The sequence below is a fragment of the Mustela erminea genome, chromosome 17 (genome assembly GCF_009829155.1).
Source record: "Mustela erminea isolate mMusErm1 chromosome 17, mMusErm1.Pri, whole genome shotgun sequence".
Classification (NCBI taxonomy): Eukaryota; Metazoa; Chordata; class Mammalia; order Carnivora; family Mustelidae; genus Mustela; species Mustela erminea.
In genome coordinates, this window is record NC_045630.1 from 69,592,253 (window position 1) to 69,614,413 (window position 22,161).

At 60.6% G+C, this 22,161-nt stretch overlaps 3 protein-coding genes across 5 annotated transcripts; 1 reads left to right on the forward strand and 2 right to left on the reverse strand.

Moving 5' to 3' along the window:
* The first annotated feature begins 3,571 nt into the window (after positions 1–3,571).
* Positions 3,572–4,213, forward strand: DPM3 (dolichyl-phosphate mannosyltransferase subunit 3, regulatory). Its single transcript, XM_032318614.1, has 2 exons — positions 3,572–3,683; positions 3,865–4,213. The coding sequence occupies exon 2, from the start codon at positions 3,870–3,872 to the stop codon at positions 4,146–4,148; it is 279 nt and encodes a 92-aa protein (XP_032174505.1). The 5' UTR covers positions 3,572–3,683; positions 3,865–3,869; the 3' UTR covers positions 4,149–4,213.
* Positions 4,214–4,628: 415 nt separating this feature from the next.
* SLC50A1 (solute carrier family 50 member 1) lies at positions 4,629–6,953 on the reverse strand. 3 transcript variants are annotated; one of them, XM_032318611.1, is made up of 6 exons: positions 6,783–6,953; positions 6,408–6,485; positions 6,163–6,286; positions 5,480–5,641; positions 5,104–5,223; positions 4,629–5,019 (listed from the first exon to the last, which is right to left on the reverse strand). In XM_032318611.1, the coding sequence occupies exons 1-6, from the start codon at positions 6,860–6,862 to the stop codon at positions 4,918–4,920; spliced, it is 666 nt and encodes a 221-aa protein (XP_032174502.1). In that variant the 5' UTR covers positions 6,863–6,953; the 3' UTR covers positions 4,629–4,917. The 3 variants fall into 3 exon arrangements, with proteins under 3 accessions (XP_032174502.1, XP_032174504.1, XP_032174503.1); XM_032318613.1 differs by having other exon boundaries at positions 6,908–6,926; XM_032318612.1 differs by having other exon boundaries at positions 6,717–6,803.
* An 816-nt stretch (positions 6,954–7,769) lies between these two features.
* EFNA1 (ephrin A1) lies at positions 7,770–13,496 on the reverse strand. Its single transcript, XM_032318595.1, has 5 exons — positions 13,308–13,496; positions 9,862–10,157; positions 8,934–8,999; positions 8,752–8,802; positions 7,770–8,595 (listed from the first exon to the last, which is right to left on the reverse strand). Exons 1-5 carry the CDS (start codon positions 13,397–13,399, stop codon positions 8,483–8,485), a joined length of 618 nt encoding a protein of 205 aa, XP_032174486.1. The 5' UTR covers positions 13,400–13,496; the 3' UTR covers positions 7,770–8,482.
* Between the last annotated feature and the right edge of the window lie 8,665 nt (positions 13,497–22,161).

Here is a 22,161-nt window from a genome sequence, read left to right on the forward strand (position 1 = left end):
TTTAATAGGCTCCACGCCCGACACGGAGCCCAGTTTGGGGCTTGAATTCATGATACTGAGATCAGGAACTGAGTCGAGATCAAGCGTCGGACGCGTAACCAACTGAACCCCCCAGCCACCCCTAAAAGCACAAACTTTTATCTACTGAGCCACAGTGCCTCTCATATGCTACTATAATCACGTGTAGCATGTCCTATGGCTCCAGAAGAGGGACGGTCTGCAAAAAGACTCAAGAGGAAGGATTTGGATGGTAGGAATCCGCCAGCTTCTGCTGAGCACTGTCCAAGGCCAAGGGCGCTGTGTGCAACAGGTGGGAGTCTCCGGAGTAGTTCGAGTTCCTGGGACCAGGAAAGCTGGGCCGGTCTCCCTGGAGACCATGAGATGGGAACCTGTCCTTCCTTCTGTCCCTTCGGCTTTACTTTTAGAGAAGCGTTGTTAGGTTTCTCACACTGTGCTGGCTCCTGGAGCCACACTGTCCCTGGGCGAGCCGCGCAGGGAAGAAAAACTGATCATCACGCTTAGTGCCAGCTGTGGAAAGAGCCCAGGTGGTCAGAGGAGGAAGATGGTGGCCAACCCTGCAACCTTGAAGGACATGAAGCTTGAGTGGAACACAGAGAAATAGGGACCCACATTTTCTTGTGGCATATTTATGGTCTCACTTTTCACATTTTGTGTGTGTGTGTGTGTGTGTTTAATGCACTGGGAATTTATTTTGGGATAAGGTGTGAGATTAAAATCTAACTTAACTTTCTTTTTCTTTCTCTTTTTAAAAAATATGTTATTTATTTATTTGACAGAGATCACAAGTGGGCAGAGAGGGGAAAGCAGACTCCCTGCTGAACAGAGAGCCCGATGTGGGGCTCAATCCCAGGACCCTGAGATCATGACCTGAGCTAAAGGCAGAGGCTTAACCCACTGAGCCACCCAGGAGCCCCTGCAAATGGTTTTTAAATCCTTAGTCTTCCCTCACTTGCTAGAGCTGCCATCTCTATTATATGCAAATTGGTACATTTTCAAAAATCTATTTCTTCCCTTTTTACTGTGATGCACTGATCTAGGGAGAGAAGCACTATACTGGGGTGGCAGAGTCGGCAAGCTCAGAGGTCACATTATGTGGGGTTTGTGTCATGGTCTCATTTGTGACATGGAGATACAGTCCCCACTCTATATGGGACTGTGAAGACTGAATGCATGACAGCACTTAGTCAGCGAATGTCAGTTGCAGTGATGACCCCTCTCTGCCCCCTCCTAGACCAGGAACCAGGAGGTTGAAACCACTAAGCACCAAGCCTCGAGAAGGAAGGCATGGTTCTTCTTAATATCTGCCAGACCTTGGGCAAGTTATCATTCACCATCTGTCTGTTTTAGCTTCCTCACTTATATATGGTGATAGAAATGATCTACTACAACATTCTGTAAAAATTAAACACGACAATGTCCCATAGGGCACAACATATCATAGCCCTTCAATGTTTATTTTTCTGATTATTATTATAATGCTGTAATTTATTATCTGTCTCTATGTATTGTAGGGCGAACCCCTCCTCATTATCTTTCCCAAAAGACTGTTCTTGGGAGTGGCATTCTTTCTGGGCAGGTCTACCGGGGATGGACAAACAGAATTTCTGCATCTACGGAGCTGACAACTCGCTGCTGAACGGCTCTGGAAGGGATTATGACCAGGGAGGTCTTGAGTGAAGAACCAGGAGCGTTTCAGATGGAAAGGGAAGTGGGTGGAGGGGGGCTTTGAAGTTCATATAGCAAAAAATATACATATTTTTAAGATTTTACTTTTTTGACAGAGAAAGCACAGACAGAGGGAGAGGTGAGGATGAGGGACTCCAACGTGGGGCTCGATCCCAGCACCCTGAGATCATGACCTGAGCCAAAGGCAGACGCTTAACCCACTGAGCCACCCAGGAGCCCCTCTTATAGCAAATTTTTTTTTAAAGATTTTGTTTATTTATTTGACAGAGATCACAAGTAGGCAGAGAGGCAGGCAGAGAGAGGGGGAGGAAGCAGGCTCCCTGCTGAGCAGAGAGCCCGATGTGGGGCTTGATCCCAGGACCCTGAGATCATGACCTGAGCTGAAGGCAGAGGCTTAACCCACTGAGCCACCCAGGCGCCCCTTATAGCAAATTTTTATAAAGCTTTTTGTCCTTTTTCTTTAACAGAATTTGCATAGTGTAAAAAGCAAACTCGTTTTCCAAAGGCACTTAATGCAAAACCCGGGCCCCTGTTCTCCAGTTCTCCTGGGCACTGCTCCGTAAGCCCCGCCCCGGGTTCCGGGCGACCTCCCCGGGTACACATCATATTTCTCGGTCAAGTGCTCGTACGTTTATTTCCTCTCTTCCATTTTAGACATAAGTGACCGCCTGCCATGGAAGGCGAGGTTATGGGTTTCTTTACCGGTGACCCCCTCATACCTTCCCCTCCCCCACCCACCCGAGCTCCCTCCCCGCGGTGCTCGGCGCTTGCAGGGTCAGGGCCGGGAAGGCAGGCCTCCAGCGGAGCGACCCCGCTCTACCGAGACTGCGCCTCCGTACAAAGTGCTTTTGTCAGTTCACGTCAGGTGCGGGCGGCTGAGAGGCGCGGGTCTCCGAAACCTGGAGCCCCCAGGGCGGCCAGGTCTGAGCCTCGGGTCGCTCGGCCGGGGGCGGCCTCCGTCTCCTCCCGCCGCGCAAAGCCTCAAGTGGGGGCGTCTGGACGCGACGCTCTGTGTTTATCTTAATTACGTGGTTATCTATTACATAATTCTCTAAATTAATTACCTTAATTTTGTAGTTACCAGGTGGGCCCTCGGCCCCGGCTCGGCCCGGGCTTGCCGATGCCGTCGCCGAACTCACGCTCGGCTTGAACCCGCCTTTAACTCTGCGCTGAGCTCGGTCCCTCCCCACACCCCGCTCTGGCCGGTACCCCGGTCTGCTGAGCGGCCCGCGCCCCCCCGGGTGTGCTCGGGTCAGCCGCAGGGGCGGCCTGGGGCGCGGGGCGGGGGTCCCCCGCGGGCGGCTGTCGTCCGTGCCCTTCCCCTGAGGCCCAGCGTGGCCGGGCCCTGCCCACGCGCCCGCCGCGAACCCACCCGGAACACCGCTGGGTCCACACCCGCGACTCCGCAGGTGGTCCCCGGCCCCACGCGCGTCTTTCCTGGGAGCCCCCGCCCCCGGGCTGCGGGGGGCACCGCGGCTTCCCGCGGCTCTTCACAAGTGCGACGACCCCGTCCTAACAGCGCTCTCGAGGCGCCGCGGTCAGTGGTCCAGGCCTCTGCTCCGGGCCGGGGGCGCGCGCGGCTCCGTTTCTCCGAGGTCCAGCCCGGTGACCACGGAACGTCCAGCGAGAGGAAGAAGACGTGCACCGGGTTACATGCCCATCTCCTCGCAAAGTTTGAGGCTGTCCTCGGCAGGACGCCAGCCAGCGGGAGGCGGGCCCCGAGGGACAGAAGCGCCACTGGAGCCCCCCGGCCCTCGGGCCGCAACCGGCCGCTCGCCCAACGCAGTGGCCACTCAAGCGGCGGCCGCCCCTTCCCCCAGGAACCACCGCGCGGACTACAGCTCCCAGAAGGCCGCGCGCAGGCTGCGCGAGAGCAGCCTCCGCGCGGACTACAACTCCCAGAAGGCCGCGCGATCCGAGAGGACTTCCGGACGCTGACGTCGGAGCCGCTCCGGGCCGGGAGGACAGCGGCGGCGGTGAGTGCGGGTTGAGGCCCGAAAGCGGGGCGCGAGCTGGGCGCGAGCCGCGGCGGAGCGGCCCTGGGGGCAGCTGTTCCGGAGGGTGGGTGAGGGGGACAGAGAACTGGTCTCAGGCAGCGAGGGGGTGGCGGGGTGGCGGGGCGGAAGGGACCGCGAGCCGCGCTTTCTCTCCCCGCAGTGCCCATGACGAAGTTAGCGCAGTGGCTTTGGGGACTGGCGCTCCTGGGCTCCACCTGGGCGGCTCTGACCACGGGAGCCCTGGGCCTGGAGCTGCCCTCGTCATGCCGGGAGGTGCTGTGGCCGCTGCCGGCCTACTTGCTGGTGTCCGCCGGCTGCTACGCCCTGGGCACTGTGGGCTTCCGCGTGGCCACTTTCCATGACTGTGAGGACGCCGCTCGCGAGCTGCAGAGCCAGATCCAGGAGGCCCGGGCCGACTTGGCGCGCAGGGGCTTGCGCTTCTGACCCCCCGGCCGCGTTCCCCCGCAGCCTCTCTCCCGCCGCCCATTAAAGAGCAGCTTATTTTCTAACGCTGTCTCGCTTATGGGGCGCGGGAGCTGGGGATTCCGTGCCCCAGCCGTGGGGGAGGGGGCGCCTTCCTGGGGTCACCTCCGCTTTTATCTAAGCATCCTTGTCTGTGTCCCGCCTCCTTCCTTGTTCCGGAGGAGGCAAAGGCCCCGACTCCAGACCTCTCGAGAGGGAACTGTCATCTCACTTTCTTGGTCCTTTTGACGCCGGCAGGAAGGACTTCTGGAAATCCGAATTCTGTTCATTACGCCCGGGCTCCGATCTCTGAAGGCCTTCCTAGGGCTCTTCGCCGCCCTGGTTCCTTCAGATTCGTCTTCTGAGCCGACCCCAGCCCGTGGAACAACTGTGGATCAGGCAGTGCACCTTCTGCCCGTCACCAGAGCAGACAGGTTGAGAATCATCAAACAGAGACTACGCTTTGATGGGCAGGGGTAGGCAACGATTTATTTTAAGGCACATTCTAAGGATTTCACCTCAAGGTCCCCAATTTAAAAATATAATCTATAAAAAATAAGTGATTCATCTCCCAAGTCCCAGCCAATCTTCCAAGCAAAACACTTTCTTTGGTCCCTCGGTTCTCAGAGCTGTCTTTTTCCTTTCCACAACCTGCTGTGCTCACGGAGCCGGTCAGCACAAACAGCTGCGACAAGGAGCTCTCTTTGGTAGCAGATTGGCCTTAAGGTGCCCAGGGGTCGGGTGAACTCCCTCAGGTCTGCAGGAGCGGATGGCTCCTGTCCTGCTCCCGGGAATACTTCCAGAAAAGCCAGAGGCGAATGACGCTGGTGAGGACCCCTGGTAGGTTGGGCACCTGAAGTCACAAGGGCTGCTATGAGGAGAGGGGCTGCTTCTCCACGGTGCACACCTGTCACCCGTCCCTTTCTGCTCAGCTTACCATGATGTAGGGATCACCTAGCCGAAACCCATAGAGGGTCCAGGAAGTGGAGGTGAGGAGGGTAGCAATGGTGAGTGGGAAGGAGAGACGCTGGGTTGATCTTGTCTGAATGATCTTGGCCTGCGGAACGAGGTTGGAAGACCCCTATTCCAGACACACCGTAGAGCTCCCACTTGTCTACGAATTTCCTCAGAAAAAAGGGTCAAACTCCTCTCTGATCTTCTGTTACCTAGCCTTTTCCTCTTGCCTCCCACTCACCTAGCGTTACTGCCCTCTCTTCAGGATCGTCCTTCCTTCGGAGGGTAAGCTACAGCCTCTGGCTAAGGGACCCTGACCCTCCTCATTGCCCCCACTTCCCTGGACAGCCCCCACTCACCAAGTCAGCCAGTGGTGAGAGGTACATGCTGATGGTGAAGATGCTGCAGAAAAGGCCCAGCTGCCGGAGCCGGGCCTCAAGGTTGGGCACCAGGAGCCAAAAGTATCCAAAACCCAGGAGAAGGACCCCCAGCAGGGTCGCAGTCTGGAGGAGCACCGGACGCTGCAGGGGAGAGAGTAGCCTTCCTTCTAGATGTTTCCAGCAGCCCTCTTGGACTCACTGACCTTGGACTAAGCCTCTTTCCCTCTTTCCAGTGATAAACACATGTCCCATGTCCCATCCCCCACAGCACTAGCGGCTTCTAGGAGAGAAGGGGTTTGTTTTTGTTTTCCGTGTGAATTTGGTACACACAGTAGTAACTTAATAAATGCTGGTATGATTGGGGAAGCACAGCTAATCAGCTCATTTCTCAGCCACTGGCCCTGACTGAAGGAACTATCGGAGACATGCCCAGTCCCTCAGCTAGCTGGGCGGCAAGGCACCAGCAGGCCAGGCAGAGCTACCAGCCTGCCAGAAACGCGGGGCGGGTGCTCTGTGAGTGTCAGACGGCGGCTCCACGGAGGAAGGAGGACTGCGAGGCTGCAGGGCCTTCCAGGAAAAGGTGGCAGTGCCGGCCTCTCCTAACATTCTGGGAAGCCCGGCAGGGCGCGCGGCACAGAGGCGGGTCCGCGGGAGGGCTCTACCTTCCGAGGGCAGTAGTGCAGGTACACCAAGATATAGGCGGTCTGAAGCACGGCGCCCGTGGCGTTGACGAAGATTAGGGTCCCGTCACCCTTCAAGGCCCCGTAACTCATCCAGCTCAGGTTGCTGCAGGGTGGACAGGAGGGTCGTTCGCCACGGGGATGAGGATGGGAGGGGGACGCCAAGGGGCCTCTTCAGCGTTCCTCCCCAACACAACCTTTCCCGCCGCAAACGTCGCCCCTCTCACTTGATGTCGGTGGTGAGAAAGGGCAGGAACTGGACACTGTCCACGCTCCGGGTCGTCCGCATTTGCCTGAGGTCCGAGCTGTAACGGGACCCGAAAGCAGAGGTGAGAGATGGGAAGGGAGAACCGAGCTGCTGGGGAGAGTCGAGATCCCCGATGCCTGTGGTCGTCCTCGGACAACTGCAGGTCCCGCCCCCGCCCGCAGCTCTCTGGCTTCTCTCTCAGGTGCCCAGCCTCGCCCACGTGCCCTGGATCCCTCGACCCGAAGCCACTTTGACCCAGGTTTCGGATGCAGCCCGGAGCTGCGGCCACCTCTCTGCCCCCGCTCTCCCTTCCTGACTTCCAGTCCTGCCCAGCCTCGCCCGGCCGCGCTCTCACAGGCCGGTGGAGTACATGGCGAGGGTGAAGAGCACGCAGGCTCCGGAGAGGAGCGAGTCGGCCGCGCCGCCCGCTTCCATCTGCCCCCGCGTCGGATCCTGCACCGCGCGCCCGCGTCCGCTTACTGGGTCGGAGCCCGCGCCGCCGGAGCCCCGCCCCTGCGTCGGGGCCCCTCCCCCCGGCGCGCCGCCGTCCGCCGGAAATGGACCCGAAGCCCCGCCCACAGGACGTCCAGCCGGAACCAGGCCCCGCCCCCGCCGCCAGGCCCCGCCCCTTGGGTCCGCGCCCTCGGGAGGCCAGACACCCGCCGCCCCTCACTCTGTGCTCACCCCCTGACCAACCCGAACCCCATCCTCAAGTCTCTGGCGCGTGAGGGGTCATGGCCGACCTCAGTTACCGGACCTGTCCCGCCCGGAGCCCGGAGGGCAACCTCACCTGCCAGGCTCTCCCCTGGATTGTTGAAGCCTCTGCCCAGCATCTCCCCTAAATAAGGGGGCTTGCTGGGAATCACAGTCTGTCAGGCCCTCTGCCTTCCGCACACTGCCAACTTCGGGTGACTGGGCCGGTGGGCTGGAGCACTGCCGCGGACCCCCCAGTCCAGCCGGCAGGACCCGCTGCTGACAGCTCTCCCTGCAGCCGCCCACGGCCCACTCGCCCCGGTTGCTGCGGCTGTGGGACCAGGCGGCCGGCCGTGGCTCAGCCGGTGTTCCCCTGACGCATTCAACAGCAGGAGCCCAACAGTCTGCCAAAGCCCAGCGCTGCCGGAGTAGGTAGGGTGCAGCCTGGAGCCCCCGAGACTGCAGTGTGGCGCACAGAGGAGGAAGCACCCCAGCCTTCGGTGCTGGCCGGGAACATGTATTCTTTCCAGAAGGAAGGAAGAAAATTGAAGCCCAGTTGCTACCTGGTGTGCCCCAGAGCCTAGCACATGGCCAGGACTCAGTGGTCCTAAATTAGGAGGGGGTGGGGGAGCAGACAAGCATGTCCAAATAGAGAAACAACATTGTTTTATTTTTCTGTATAAAAAAATTCCAGTTGTAGAAATCACAAACACACAAGTTTATGTACAGATCCTGTACGCGTGGGCCCTGCCCTTGCGGCTACACTCTAGGCACAGGGTGGCACAGCCCCCCTGCGGGCACAGCTCTGGGCAGTGCTGCCCCCAGCTGGGACTGGATGCAGTGCCTGGTTACTTCTCCATGGCAGCTCCAAAGACTTCCGGAAGCCTCGGGAGAGACACCGGGTCAGCCCAAGCACGCTGCCTCTCTGCTCTCTGGCTCCCAAGCAGGGAACCGTCTCGTGCTTTTCCATCGGTCAGTTCATCTGGGCATCCCGGCTCTCTCTGGAGGGGCATCTCTGCCAAGTTCAGTGTCCGCCTTCGTGGCCCCAGGCCCCTTCCAGCTCGGCCCCTACAGTGCTCTTCTTAAGAGGCCACATCCACATGGCTCGTTTCTTTGGCTTGAGGTCAGGAATGGTGGGGAAAGGACTGTCCCCACTTCTTTGTCTGTCCCTGGGGGTGGAGCCAGGGAAGGCACTGGCAGCTTTGATGAGCTCCTTTGGGTCAAAACCCTTAATACCCATTTTGAGGCTGCTGAGTGGCAGCTTGTGCTTGTGGCGGGAATGGTTCCCAGGACGGGTGAGGGATGCCTCCGTCCGGCCTCCTAACCCCGTTCCGATCATCAGGTCAGATGTGGCACACCCCCTCACGGGGCCTGCAGCAGCAGCAGTGGCAGAAGCAGCACAGCCCAGGCCAGTGGGAAGAGGCGGGGGGCAGCACTGTGACCGATGCTGTGGAGAACCTGTGCATCTGGATCATCTGCAAGGTGAGCGGGCCAGTGCCCCCATGGTGAGCGACCCTACTGCAGCCGCAGCCCCCAGCTCCACGTGGTTCCCCCAGCCCCCGCCTGGCAAGGGAGCCGCCTTCTATACCTCCGTGAGCAGACCCCAGGCCCAGTCTGCTCCAGCTACCTACCTGCCAGAAGTCTCTTCTCCTGGGGGTTGACGTGGGCCTGAGGACTGTGAGCTGAAAGGGAGAGTGGTGGCCGATCAGGGCCTGTCCCGGGGAGGTGGTGGGACTTCCCTGCCATCCCCGGTCACTAGCCCAGGCCCCGCACACAGCCAGAAGAAGGAGGCGCACAGGGCTCTGACACTCACTGATTTTGCCATTGACGGTCACCTTCAGCCTCAAGCACTGGTCTTCCTGGAGGTGGATGGGTTTGGCTGCAAGACAGACCCGGGCAGAGCATTAAGGGAGGAAACTTCTTTGGGAGAAAACCCAAGTGCAAATGCCCCCTCTTCCTGCTCATCTGTGCGTCTCACCTTCCTTGTTTGCCCCCTTTCTGCCTCCTGTTCAAGCTCCCACTCTTTGCAATGACTCTTGGCTTTGGAGGTGGCGCTAAAAAGCACACAGACCCTGGCCTCTCGCCGCAGCCAGTCCTTCACTGCCCCCAGCCTGAAGTTGGCTGAGGCCTTCACACTATGTTCCCCCTAGCCAGGCCCCACTGAGCACATTTTCTAACTCCTGAAGCCACCAGGGTCTCTCCACTGGTCTTAGGACGGAGTCCAAACTCCTCCGCACTTCCCAGGCCCCCGTGATGAGCCCTGTCTACCTCTCCCCACTGCCAGGGTCCCTCCTGCTGCAGCCAGACCGAGCCATATGGAGGTCCCTGAAGACGTCATGGTCCCTCTGCACATGGTCCTTCTAGCCAGAGTCTCTGCTTGTCCTAAGCTCTTGGGTCATCTGCCGCAGGAACACGTCCCTGAGCCTCCCTGAGCCTCCCGAGCGCGGCAGGTACCCACGTCACTTCCCCAAGGCTATGAATCTTCACAGCCCACTGTTCTAACAGTCAGTGCCCCGTGTGTGTCACTTTCCAGCCTCCTGGAGGACAGGGACCCTACAGTGTTTTATCTCTGTGCCTGCTGTGCAGAGTGGAGTGCCTCATACACAGCAGGTCACACCACGCTGTCACACAAATGCATGAAAACAGTTCGGGATGGGAAGGAGCCATGTGGGCCTCTGTCCTGAGCACGTGCCTCCCGCTGGCCTGGCCCCAGGCGGCCGGCACAGGAACGGGGGACTCACAGATGTAGTAGTAGCTGTGTCCCTCCTTGAACTCCTTGCCCAGGGTGAAGGGTGTGAAGCGCTGGAACTTCTCCGACAGCTTCTCTGGGCCGTGCCTGGCGCTGGGCTGGTCGCACTTCCAGCGGACCTGGTCTTTGGACCGGGGCTGGCACAGCCGGTACTGCTCGTGCTCCACCAGGTACAGGGTGTACCGCTCCATGGCGGCCTCGGCCACCGTGTGGTCCTCGTAATGCGGGCAGATGATGTCCAGGTAGTCGTTTAGCTGCACGTGGACCGTGTAGTCCTCACTCCGGAACCTGCGCGGGCGCAGCGAGAGCGAGCCGGCGGTCACTCGGGGGCCCGGCTGGGGCTGTGAGCTTCCAAATGTTCACTGGGCCCCGTGAAGATTTTTCCAGAATCCCAGCTCTCCGTATTTATAGCTCTTGACCCCTTCGGGATCTTTACACCATCTTCAAACACGCCTGTCCCCCAGCACTACCTCTCGCTCACCCTCTAAATAGTGTCCGCTTTAGTGCCCTTCGGGTACCAAAGCACTTCGTGTGGCCCCCACATCGTCGCCCACAGAAGGGCCCCTGGAGGTGTCCTGCTCTTCTCCCGGAAGCACTTCCCCAAAACTGTTCTCTTTAAAATGCTGTCAGCCCTCACTCTGAGACCCTTCCGGGCAATGGGGGCCAAGGAACCCCGGCTCTCACAGCACCTGCGGCTTTGAGGTCCCCCACTCCTGGCCGTCGCCCCCCACCCCCAGCCCGAGCCCCTGGGTGCATTCACAAGGGCCAACTGAACCGCCATCCCGAGCCCGCCGGGCCCACAGCAAATCCCCCTGCCGGCTCCTCGGCTTGGGGCTCAGGCCTCCTAGTCCTCTTCTCCCAAAGCACCCCAGACCTCCCAGTCCCTCTACTTCCAGAGCCACGCTGCCCCCTCCGAGGAAGAGCACCCGGAGGCCTCAGTGGGAGGCCTCCTCTTCCACCCACCAGCCCTGGGGCAGCCAGCTCCCTCCCGCAGGCCCCTCGGGCTCCAGCCCGGCGGCCCGACACCTGGCTCCAGCCGGGGCGGGGCGGGATCCTGGCGGGCAAGGGGCCTCCCCCGCCCCGCTCCGAGCGGGTCAGCGGCTCTGCACTCCCCGGCGCTGCCAGCGGGACTCAGCACTGTCGGCTGCCCACCGACGCCGCGGCCCGGCTGGGGGGAGGGGAGGAGTTCGGACGGGAGGCCTCTGGGGTGGGCACCCCTTGCCCCGGCCGCGGGCCCCCCCTTTCCCCCACCGCGGCCGGGCCTGGGGGCAGCGTGCCAGCGCTCGCCCGGGTACCCCGGGCTCCTCCCCCACGGGGACGCGGCGAGGGGGGAGTCGCGGTGGCGCAGGGGGAGGGGAGGAGGCGCGCGAGTGAGGGAGAGGCTTTTAAAATTCCTCTCTGGAGAGATAAACAGAGAAGCCATTTCAGAACAGGTATTTCAGCTCTGGGCCTGGCGTCTTTCCCCCATTCCCGTGACGGGCACTGACTCATTCCTCGTCTACCCCTGCCACCCGCCCCAGCACTCATGAGAACCTGCGAGCATCTCCCTTGCCCAGCGTGCATGCCCCCCCCACCCCCGACCCCGGGGCCACGACCTGCCCTGGGCCCGGTCCGGTCCTGCAGGCCCAAGTCGCTGACGGGTCTGAGTGGGCGCGGCTCCCCAGCCCAGCCCAGCCCTCCTGCCCCAGCCGCGCACCTCACCCCCCTCCCCCGCCCCGGCCTGGAGCCTGGGGCCTGGAGATCCCGCCGGTGCCCACTGCCCTGAGTCACCCTGGCCGGCCTCACCCCAACCAGCTCCTTGCCCCCTCATCAGTGCTGCAAGCTGACCCGGCCTGGCCGCCTGTGCACTGCACTCTGCCTGGCTTCTCTTCAGTCCTGGGGCTGGAGGGGGGTGGGTGTGTGTGTGTGTGTGTGTGTGTGTGTGTGTGTGTGTGTGTGTTGTGGTGTGGTGTGTGTGTGTGTGTTGTGGTGTGTGTGTGTGTGTGTGTGTGTGTGTGTGTGTGTTGTGTGTGCGCGCGCGCACGTGTGGCCAGATGGACAGGGCAGAAGCTGTGCTTGCTGGGGGCACCCATGACTCCCCTCTTGGGAGTACAATCTGTTCCACTCAGCGCTCCTCTGACTCTGACTCCCGGTCTGGGAAAGGGGGGCCAGCCGCGGCGTCAGGGAAGGCCTGGAGGGGGGCAAGGAAGAGGCTCCTTCCTGAAAGAGAGGAAATCTGGGAGCTTGGGAACGGAAAAGGCCAGGTTCCCCCCTCCCTACTCATGGCTTCCTGCCCCTCCTCCTCCTCCAGCCAGCACCTGGCATGGGCATAAACAGGGACTTCGCTCTCTCCCACTAGGACAAGAGCGAGCGAGCAGCTGAAGGACAGGAAGCCTGCGGTGGAGAGGGCTGACCGGGTGCCCCCGTGGCCGGTGGGCAAAAGGGCACTGGTCTCCGGGGTTGGCAGCCGGCTGTTCCCTCCCAGACCCACAAGCCCCAGCCCACAGACCCCCATCAGGCAGCGTGGCCGCAGGGTCAGAGGAGGCTGGCACAACATTTTTCTGGCGGGGAGGGGGGCGGGGGGCACGCGTGCTAGGGCTGGGGGTGGCTAAGCTGAGTGGAGTGTTTCTCCTGACCCCAAGCGCCCAGCCCCATTCCCTGCTCCACCCTGCCCCCCTCTCCCCTCTTCCCACAAATATTGTTCCCATAACTTCAGAAAACTCAAGGGCAAGAACAAAGGGTCCAGTGGGGCTTCTTCCTCCCAATACCACTTGCCTCCCAGCTCTAAACCTGCCCGGGAGAAATTAACTCCTTCCTGCCCAGAGCCCTCTGTCACCCTTTTTAACCCATTCACTCCTTCTGAGCCTTTCCCCTGCCCTCCCTCTGCCCTCCTATCTCATAAACAGGTGACTCCCTCAGCCTATGTACACACCGCATGTGCCCCTGTTATGCCGACTGAGAAGACCCCTTGTGTGTGTGGCCGGGGCTCCCCAGGGTCATCTCAAACACAGAACACAGACGCTAAAAGTGGGAAGGCCAGGTCCTGAGGGGGCCTGCTGAAGGGTCCTTCCAGGATTGCAGTGACCATTCTGCTTACCCCTGATGTCACATCAGGTACCTGTCCATGTGGGCAGATGTCCAAGTGACACACAGAAGCTTGTGGCAGAAGGGCCTAGAACAAGAGCCCTGGCCGGCAGGAGCTGTTCAGCAAGCGCCCCTCACTTCAGGGTAACAGAGGTGCCCAAGAGAAGGAAAGGAAAGGCAGAAAGATCCCTGTGCAAGTAGTCACGGGCGGGTTCCTGCCCAAGGGTGGGGTACTCCCCCGGAAGAAGGGAGGGGGCAAAAGTCTACGGAATCCCTCCCGCCTCTGGTCAGGGTCTGGCCGGGACAGTTACCGGGGCCAGGGGGGCTCGGGGTGGGCAGTGCCACCCAGCTGCCGGCCGGAGACTCGGCGCTTACTTGGGGTTTGAACTGTTCCAGAAGACGGTGTGGCGGTCAGCAGCGGCCAGACTGCAGCACAGACCCAAGAGCGGGGCCCAGAGGAACTCCATAGCGCTGGGCCTGGCCCGGCCGGGCGAGGACGAGGGGCTCCTCCGGGTCCTGGTTCCCGCGGGCTGTCTCGGCGGCGCCCTCTGCACCGCGCACGGCTCTGGCCCCTCCGCCAGGCGACTCCGCCTTTTGGGCCGGCGCCGTCCGCCGCCCCGGCCCGCCCCCGGCCCCGCCCCACCCCGCCCGGAGCGCGGCGGCCGCGGGGCTTGGGGGCTGGGAGGTGGAGGAGGTGGAGGCGGTGGGGGAGGGGAGGGCCGCGGAGCCGAGCTGGCTCCGAGCGCCGGCCGCGACCAAGGTGCTCGGCGCCGCGGCTTGGCTCGCTGGCGGCTCTGCAGGCGACCCCGTGGGCCTGTGCGGGGCTCTGGGTCTGTGTCCCCCGGCTCCGTGGCGTGCGGGAGAAGGGAACGAGCCGCACGTGCAGGTCTGCGAACGCGCGGGTCTGGCGGGCCGCAAGGTCGTCCGCAGGCCGCGCACCTTTCCCGAGCCTGGCACGCCCGGGCTCGGCCGCCCCTCCCCACACGCGCTGTTTGTTTTTGTTGGGTTTGTCACTGTTGTCTTTGTTCGGGAGATTGTGTCATCGCCTGGATGCCGGGAATAAAGTGCGACCCTGTGTGATCGAGTGTGTCACGCGTGCGGCCGGGGCTAAGGGCGCCTCTGCCCGTCATTAACAGCGCGAGCGAGGGACATTCGGGCTCCTGGGCGTTCTCTCTCGTTTCCAGTGCGCCAAAGGGCGCTAGTGACGTGCCTGAGTGCGCGCGCGTGTGCGCCGACACACGTGGGTACCGAGCGAAGGGGCTTTGAAAACGGAGTGAGAGTCCGGGCCTTCACCGAAGGTGACTAACTGGGGCCACGCCTGTGCGCGTGTTGGTGAACGGCGTGTCTACACAGGGGCAACGTGCACCGGCGAGCGGGGCCTGCGGGGAGCGGCGGGGACTCGCACGGCGGCCCCCGGGCCGGGCGGCGGAGGCTCCGGGCCGGCGGGACCCTCCCCCTCGCCAGGCGCTCCCACCCGCTGGACTTGGCCTCCCCGAGCCCCGCTCCCCGCCGGGATCTGCTGGCGTCTGGAGCAGGGTCGGCGCGAGGGAGGACAGGTGTTGGCCGAGGCCGTGCGCCTCCGTGCGTTCGGTGGCTCGTGTGTGTCACCGCGTGGCAGTCCGCGCGCCCGGCTGGCGTGGCCAGCGTGTGCGCCTTCCTGGCGGGCCCTTCCCCGCCGCTGCACCTCGCCGGAAGCTGCAGACCCGGGGCTCCCGGCCGGCTCGGGCCCAGCTCCCTGCAGCCCAGGCCGTTTCATCCTATTCTTTTACGGCCGGGCCTGGCGACAGCGCCTGTAATTACACGCGGCCGCGACGCCGCTGCCAGTTGGGCGCGGAGGTCCCTCGGGGGAGGAGCCCGGGGCGAGGAGGGCCGGGGGTGGCGGGGGGGGGGCGGTGCTGGCCTCCGAGGGCCGCGGGCGGCAGGAGGCGAGACCCGCCCCGCGGACTGTAAACACCTCCGAGCGTAACCGAGTGTCTGCGTCCCGCCCGGCTCCGCGCTCCCGCCTCCGCCCCCGCCCCCCGTGGCGCGCCCGGCCCGGCGGTGGCAGACGTGCGGAGCGCGGCTCCCGCGGGTCCGAAGTCCAGCCGCCCACCACCCCAGGGTGGCGCCTCGCGCGCGCTTGGTTCACCTGGGAGGACACCTGGGTGTGGGCTTCCTACGTGCCCCTGGCGAGATCACCCGATCCCTGCTCCGGTGTCCGGGGATCGCCGCTCCGCGAGCGCAGGGTCTGTTAGTCCACGGCCGCGCCGGCCCGGCACCTGGCGCACGTGGTAGTTGGTCCGTCCGTGTTCGTGGAGGGAGGGAAATCCCCGCAGACGGAGGGGCCAGCTCCTGCGGGACTCACTGCTCTGAAAAGAAGCCGGGAGAGGGTTACGGAGGGGAGGGTTGGTGGCAGCTCCTCAGAGGGGGTGGCCCTGGGTTGCCTGCCACAGGAGACAGCTTGGGGCACACCCCCGTTTCCCGACCTCGGGGCCTGGAGGCCGGAACGTGTGGGGTCCCTGGGCTGCGCCGCTCGGCCGGGCAGGTTCGGGCGCGCTCCGCCCAGCCTGGCGGGGCCATGTCCGTTCCCGCTCTGCCTGCGTCTAGGGCTGGGGCAGGGCTGGGGCGAGCCGGGTGGGGAGGTGGTGGGGGCCTCTCCCAGCTTGGCGCTGTCCCCAGTTTTCTCGCTTGAGGCTTTGGTTCCTTTTTGGTCCCTTCGCTCCCTGTATTCGTGTCGGGGGTCGTTTGTCAGACTCGATGGGGCCCCTCAGGTGCAGATGTTAAGGGCACCGGGGTAAGGGGGAGCCTAAGGTGAAATTCCTGCCCTTGGGAAGCCCCCAGGCCAGTAGGGGACAGGAGAGACAGCCACTGGCTTGGGGCTGTAGCCCGAGCTGCTGTCCACCGCGCCCCTGGCTCGCCCTGCTGCGCCTAGAGCCTCGGCGACGCCTGCTGGACCTAGAGGAGGGCTGCAGGCACCCTGCGATCCAGGAGACCTCACCAGGCACTTCCGGTCTGACGCTCGGCTGCCCCCCTCCTTTTCCTTCCTGCCCCAGCCCCTGCCTGCCCAGGCGTCTCTTGTCCTGCTCTCAAAGCAGAGGCAGAGGGCCTGTCCCCGCTGAGTGGTGCGCGGTGGTTCACTCGCAGCTCTGCTACCCCCAGGCAAACATCTGTGCTCAGTGACGGGACCTGTCTGAGGTGGCTGTCTGTCTGTCTGTCTGGGAAATTCCCTTGTGAGTCCTTCTTGGGAATTCCTGGGGTACAGGATTAGCCCTCTGAGTGCTCCAGGGCAAGCCTGGCCTCTGCAGAGAGGGGGCTGTCCACCTTGGGGGGGGGCAGGGGCACTCCCTCCTGGAGGGCCCTTTCCAGTCTGGAATAGACAGAGCTGCTTGATTGCCACTCCCTTGCTGAGTGCTCTGTGGTTTGAGGTGGGGAAGGCCAGGGCCACCTTGTCCCAGGGCTCCCTGAGGGCATCTCTGGGCGATGGGGTGAGGCGGGACGGGCCCTGTCAGGGTGAGTCCTGAGCCTGGAGCTCTGTCCCTGTTCTTCTGAAAAATAAAGGCTACGTTTCCCACCGTATTAGTAATGTGTGTATGTTTCTCAAAAGTTGGAAAAAAGAGAACAGGAGAAAGGGGCAGGGAAGGGCCAGTCACTGTTCGCATTTTGTTTCTTCCTGGCCAGCCCTTGCTTGAAACTTTGCTCATTTTAGATAGAGTGATAAATATGACTCATTTCTATTGTTACTTCTTTGTTTCCCTCTTAGCTTTGCAACAGAAGACAGTTTCCATGTTATAAACCCTTTGTATACAATATTGTTAATGGTAACAGAGGCTGCGTGGACATAAATCAGAGCCCCCCCCCACACACACACACACTCGGGCTCTCCTCAGCTGCTGAGCACAGCTGATTGCCTCTTAGTTCTTAACAGGGTCGCCCGGGGCGGGGGGCTCAGATGGTTGGGTCTGCCTTCTGCTCAGGTCATGATCTCCAGGTCCAGGGATCGAGCCCTGTGTCCGGCTCCCAGCTCAGCAGGGAGTCTGCTTCTCCCTCTGCCTCTACTTGTGCTCTCTCTCTTTCTCTCTCAAATGAATAAATAAAATCTTAAAAAAAGAAAGAAAAGAACTTACAGATGACCCTGAGATTGACTCCCATTCAACAAGCGTTTATGGTGTGCCCACTCCAGACGGGGGCTCTGGGTGGGGCCCAGGGGCTTGGTGGAGGACAACAGGTAAGGGCCGTGCTCTCGTGGAGCTTACATTTTACATGAAATCTGGACATCTGCTCTCTTAGATTTTGGAGGATCTCACAGATGTGAGAAAATGTTTTTGATGTTGCCAAACGGAAGATAGATTCCTTTGACTATGGGTCAGTTCTCTCACTGAGGGCCAAGGTGACCAGAACCTCATGGATCTGTCCCTCCCTCAAATCCAACTCCAGAGTTGGAGGGGGTGGGGCAGACTCAGAGAGAAGGGAGAGAAGTTGAGGTCTTCCCCTGCCCCAGCCCACTGTGGTGTTGGGGGGGAGGCTGGGCAGGATGGGGAGTGGGAGGGAGATGGAACAGGAAGTGCTGAGGAGGATGGGACTGTGGTTTCTGCACAGAAAGCACCAGAAGGTGTTTTGCACTGCTGCCTTTTCCACGGAGAACTGACTAATCACTCACGCGGAACACTGCCGGGAGGCGCTAGGGGCTCTGAAGTACGTCTTCGCCTGCAAGGAATTGAGTCCTCCTGGCAAATACGTGGTTAGAATATAGGCTAAGAATGTAATAGAGACCCAAGTGAGACAACGGGCTGTGGGCTCACAGAGGAAGGAATGTTTATTTGGATGAGGAGGGCTTCACGGAGGAGGGGATATTTGAAATGGGTTTTGGAGGATAAGTAGGCATTCACATTCTGAGATGAGCGTGGGAGGGCTGGGAGTCTGTGCCCCATTCCTCTGGGGGAGCCACCAGTACAGAATGGGTCTGGGGGAGGAGATGAGAGCAGAAGGCTGTTGGCAAGGGCCATGTTGCCAATGGCCTTGAACCCATGCTCAGGAAGGATCTCACACATTGTTCTGTAGCTCCCAGATCCTTGAGCAGGAAACAAGCAGCCTGGTGTGTAGAAAAATCACTTGGGCAATTAGAATGTGGGTCAAGGAGGGAGCTCAGAGGTAGGGGGGCTGGCTAGTTCCACTGGAGGGGTAGGAGTGGTGTGGGGGAGGGGCAGAGTGCAGAGGGAGAGAGAGAAGCAGACTCCCCAGGGAGCAGGGAGCACCCCTCCCATGCAGGACTCGATCCCAGGACCCTGAGATCATGACCTGAGCCTGAGCCAAAGGCATATGCTCCGCCAACCCCAGAAATAGTGGTTCGAACAAGAGGTTTTTTTTCCCCCCATGACAAAGCACTCTGGAAGCATCTGAAAGCTGCTCATTGGTGTCGTCAAGGAGCCGGTCCGTCCTGCCTGTCCCCTCTTTGCTGCCCTCACAATAGTGGTCAGAAGATGGTGGCTTCAGTCACAGAGCGACATTCCTGCTATGGGAGCCGCAGGAGAAAGGGGTGGGAGCAGAAGGTCTTGTCCTTGTAAAGATCTCTTTTTATCTGGTAAGGAAATCTTTCCTAGCAGCTGCCTAGACAATCTACTCTCTGGGGAAAGACCTGGCCCAGTGTCCACGGCTACACCTGCATGTTGGAAGGAGAAGGGGCCGCTTGGACTCAGCCTCGGGCCCACGTCCCCCAGCTGGGACCTTCTCTGCTCCCCCAAGAAACTGAGTCTCTTAGCTGGGGAGGAGGGTGGGCACCGAGCTGCACCCACTGGAGGCGGCTGTGATGTCAAGAGCCAGTGCTACTCGGGTGCGGAGTGCCCCGGGGCAGCCGGAGGTGGGCGTCTGCAGCTCAGGAGGGTGGGGAGCTCACAGTGCTTGGGGTCCGTGCTGAGCCTTGCGTCTCCAGGTGGGAAAGGAAAGCCCACTGGATGGAGGGCTGGGAATTCCTTGGAGCTACGGGGACCCCACGGAAAACCGCGTCTTTTCTAGCTTCTGTTCGCTAGGACCCACGCCCCCGCCTTACACACGCCTTCTAGAACAGACAGTACAGTTGTCCTTGAGAAGGTCAAGGAGTTAGTGACTTCTTTGCAGTCTTCCAAAGATACCTTCCCGCAAATAACTACGGAGGGATGGGGCAGGTCATCGCCCGGTTTCCCAAGACAACTGACTCATCGAGAGCCCAGGCTCCAGGGTACCGGTGACTGACGGGGGTCTTTGTTCTCGGGTTCCTGGGAACACATGTGCTCTACCACCCTCAGTAAACACCCCAGTCCCGAGCAAAGATGAGGCTCGCTGTCCTCTCCTCTCCTCAGAAATGAGGCTCTCTTCCTATCTACTTGGTCCGTGTCCTTGGTGAACTCTGCTGGCTTCTCCTCGTGGCTCTGGTTTGGTTTCCACTCAGCATGAAGCCAAGGGGCCTCTGGCTGGGCCCGGTGTCCGCAGACCCAGTCGGCCTGCATCGTCTGCCCATTGCGGCCCCTCCCAGCTCCCAGCTCCAGGTCTCCTGGGGGGGAAAAGCCTGTGAAAGCAGGCAGGAGAAAGGCCACTCTCAGCGCTGCCTGTAAACCTCTTTTCCACCGCTGGCTAGAATCTTCCCGGGGACATGGTATAAGACCAAGAGTTTAGATACTTATTTCAAAAGAATTCCCTTTTTTTTTTAAATTAAAAAAATTTTTTAAAAATTTTATGGGGTGCCTGGGTGGCTCAGTAGGTTAAAGCCTCTGCCTTCGGCTCAGGTCATGATCTCAGGGTCCTGGGATCAAGCCCTGCAACTCTCTCTCTCTCTCTCTCTCTGTGTTTCAAATAAATAAGTAAAAAAACCTCCTTTTAAAAAAACATTTTATTTACTTGACAGAGAAAGACACAGCAAGAGAGGGAACATAAACAGGAAAAGTGGGAGAGGGAGAAGCAGGCTTCCTGCTGATCGGGGAGCCCCAGGTCTATGGTCCCAGAGTCCCCTACCTGGGTCCATCCCAGGACCCTGGGACCATGACCTGACCTGAAGGCAGACGCTGAATGACTGAGCCATCCAGGTGCCCTAGTAAATAAAAAATCTGAACAGAAAAATACCTAAGCACATTTCTGATAAGGGCATTCTCTACCAGACCACAATGCCCTTATCACCCCGAGACAGTCATTAGTGGCAATTAAGTCAATCAAATAAAACTCTCTAGTATTCCTTCCCCAATTTTCTCTTCGTAGCATTTTTTTTTAAAGATTTTATTTATTTATTTGACAGACAGAGATCACAAGTAGGCAGAGAGGCAGGCAGAGGGGGCGGGGCGTAATGCAGGCTGAGCAGAGAGCCCAAAGCGATGCCGGGCTCAACCTGAGGGCCCTGGGATCATGACCCAAGCCAAAGGCAGAGGCTTAACCCCCTGAGCCACCCAGGTGTCCTGCTTTGTAGCTTTTCAAAAAAAGAAAAATCCAAGGTTCCATCAAGTGTCACTATGTTTGGTTGTCATGCCTCCTTCAGTTTTCTTTAATCTAAACAGGTCCCTGGGGTGCGTGAGTGGCTCAGGGGCCTAAAGCCTCTGCCTTCAGCTTGGGACATCCTGGGATCCAGCCCTTCATTGGCTCTCTGCTCAGCAGGGAGCCTGTTTCCCTCTTTCTCTCTACCTGCCTCCCTGCCTACTTGTGATCTCTGTCTGTCAAATAAATAAATAAAAATCTTTTAAAATAAAACATTTTTTTATTTAAAATATTTTTATTTATTTATTTGACAGATCACAAGTAGGCAGAGAGGCGGGGGTGGGGGTGGGGGAGCAGGCTCCCCGCTGAGCAGAGAGCCCGATGATGCGGGACTCCATCCCGAGACCCTGGGATCATGACCCCAGCTGAAGGCAGAGGCTTTAACCCACTGAGCCCCCCAGGCGCCCCTATAACCTTTTTTTCTGATGGCGGAAGGAGTATATGATCCATGCAGAACACGCGGTGGAGGAGAAGGTCACGCACAGAAGTGGCAGAAATCTCAGGACCCCCCATCCCGCCCCCCGTCCCCTCCTCGAGGCTCTGGGGGGTTTATGGTGACCATCTTGGTGAGGCCCCGGCTTAGTGCCCATGTGACGGCCGGCTCGGAGCCCTCACCTTTGTGCAACACTACGACCGCCCAGCGTGTTCAGCTGCGCACTTGATCGCGGACTGTTTCATCTTTACAGACTCCCACACATTGCGAGGTGGGCAAAGGCAGGAACCGGCCCCCCCGCCCCCAACTAGGCCAGGAAACCGAGGCTGGAGGGCGGAGGTCTCCAGAATTCGGACGGCAGCTGTGTGTGGGGCTTGGGTCTGGGCTGCGCTCCCCCGTCCACACTGCCGCGGTACTGGCCTGGGGGGACAGCAGAGGCCCGGGCCTGAGGCCGCTGATCAGCTGTGGGCACACCGGGCGGCTGGGGGCGGGGGAGGAGCGAGTGTTTGTAGACCTTGGGAGGGAGGGGGAGGAGCGGGGCACGGAGGCAGGAGGTTCTGGAAGGGACTGGAGGGGGCATGTGGGACAGGTCGATGAGGTGCAGACCTCCACCGCTTCCGCCCACCCTGGCCTGTTCCTGCGGCCAGGAACATTTACTGAGGTCCGTTCGCACATCAGGCACTGTGCGGGTGCCGCAGCGCAAGCCAGATGAGGCGCACTGGGACCAGGGACGGAGCTAACAGAGGTGGTTGTGCCCCCGCAAAGGGAACTCCAGAAAACCCCTTACCCTCTCTGAGCCCGCAGTGACTGTCCCGGGAGCCCCAGGAGCACCAGCGTTGCTTCCACTGGGCAGAACCGGATAAACGTGGCCACGCAGAGCCCTGAGGTTCAGTGGGATTGAGCTGGGGGGCCAGGAAGGACTTGGGGGGGGGTCCAACCCTCGGAGCCTACTCTTCTCCCCGGGTTCCTAACTGCCCCCAGCTCCTCCCTCACCCCCACCCCTGGTCTTGGTGCCATCACTAGCCCAGGGGTCTTGGGAAGCTGAGTCTGACCCAGGCCTGTGTGTGGGGCGGGGGGCGGCGAAGAGGAGGTGGGGGAGGGGTGCACACGTGTGGAAGGAGGGGCAGGCGTGTACAAACAGAGGGCAAGGCGGGTGTGTGGAGTGTGTGGGACTCCGCTGGAAAAGCTCCTCTCGGGCACGAGTCCCATGTCCTGTCCCCGTGTCCTGGAGGGAGACTGGCTTTGGATGGGCCAAGGCCATTCAGAGTGGGCCCCAGAGACAAACCAAGCGGGCTGTGTGTCACTGGGGAACCGTCAGCTGTGGGA